The sequence below is a fragment of the Mus caroli genome, chromosome 12 (genome assembly GCF_900094665.2).
Source record: "Mus caroli chromosome 12, CAROLI_EIJ_v1.1, whole genome shotgun sequence".
NCBI lineage: Eukaryota > Metazoa > Chordata > Mammalia > Rodentia > Muridae > Mus > Mus caroli.
In genome coordinates this window covers 1,674,057-1,675,233 of record NC_034581.1, presented here as the reverse complement: position 1 = coordinate 1,675,233, position 1,177 = coordinate 1,674,057, and the positions used below count along the sequence as shown (strand labels likewise).

Here is a 1,177-nt window from a genome sequence, read left to right as displayed (position 1 = left end):
AAAAAAAAAAAAAACAAAAAAAAAACAAATTGTCCATCCCTACCCCTTGTGAGGATGCCAGAGAAGATAATGTGTGAACACATGGTGAATTCTGCTTTGCAGATACTCTTGGTTTTTGTTGTGGGGATTACACAGGGCCTGGAGCTTGCTAGGCAAAGGTTCTGCAAGTGAGCTACAGCATCAGCACAACCCCCTCATTTGATGTAAGCGAAGTGGCCACATCTTCGGGTCTCAGAATACCCAGCACACTAACATCTTCTCTGCATCTGCTCAGCCCACTGAAAACAAAGATCTCTGGAGTCTGTCCTGCATTGACCATTGGAATCCCTAGGTACTAGAGTATGCCAGCCATGTTTAGGATGCTGGCTGTCACCTTCAGGAGGTCTTCACCATCTCCTGGGCTTGGTTGGCCAGATCTTTCACATAAAAAAAGGTTTTCTGGTCCACCTGGCCAGTCAAAGTGCATCACCAGCAATGCTGTCTGAGGATACTGGGTGGCAGACAGAAACTCTAGGCTCTGAGGGGAAGAAGGGAGGACACCCTTGTTCAGTATTCACTGCAAGTGTCCACTGGCTAAGATCCCCAATCCTGTCTCACAGGACCTTGCAATCTCTAGATTGGCTCTTGGATCCTGGAAGGCAATGCCTATCCAGGTCTAGAAACACATTACTCTTTTCTGGGTTGGAATCCCTAGTCCTGTTGGCAGGCCCCTTCAGGCCATGGGAATGACTTAAACAAGCTGGCTCAGCAGGTACTGCCCAACATGGTTCCTTTAGTTGCTGTGGCTGCATCCCAGAGTCAAGGGCTTGCTCTCAGCTGCCACTTCCTCAGCCTGAACTCTGAAAAATTGGTGATGGTTTTCTGAGGCAGTCTCTGCCTGTTGTTTCCTTGATGAGGGGTGAGGAGTATACTTATCTGTGGGTATAAGGACAAAACTTTAGAGTGTAGTTAGGAATTATGCTGATTTAGTTCAGTGGTGAATGTAGGGTTTCCTCTAAGATTCATGCCTTTATTAGACCTGAGCAGTTGGCTAGGCTTCCAGCAGCAGGGATGATCAACCTCTTGTTGAGTGGTCTTAAGTCCAATTAGAGAACTGCTTATTGCCACCAAGGTATCTGTACCACGGCTGCACCTGTAGAGTGCACATGCCATGCTAGTCCTTGTGGCTCATAGCTGT

General features: G+C 47.5%; 1 protein-coding gene across 1 annotated transcript in view; it reads right to left on the bottom strand.

Annotated features, from left to right (window-relative positions):
* Tp53i3 (tumor protein p53 inducible protein 3) overlaps nt 1-1,177 on the bottom strand; it is a 9,135-nt gene that overhangs the window by 6,557 nt on the left and 1,401 nt on the right. Inside the window, 1 exon segment of the mRNA XM_021179540.2 lies at nt 336-517. Within this exon segment, the coding sequence (XP_021035199.1) occupies nt 336-517 (182 nt within the window).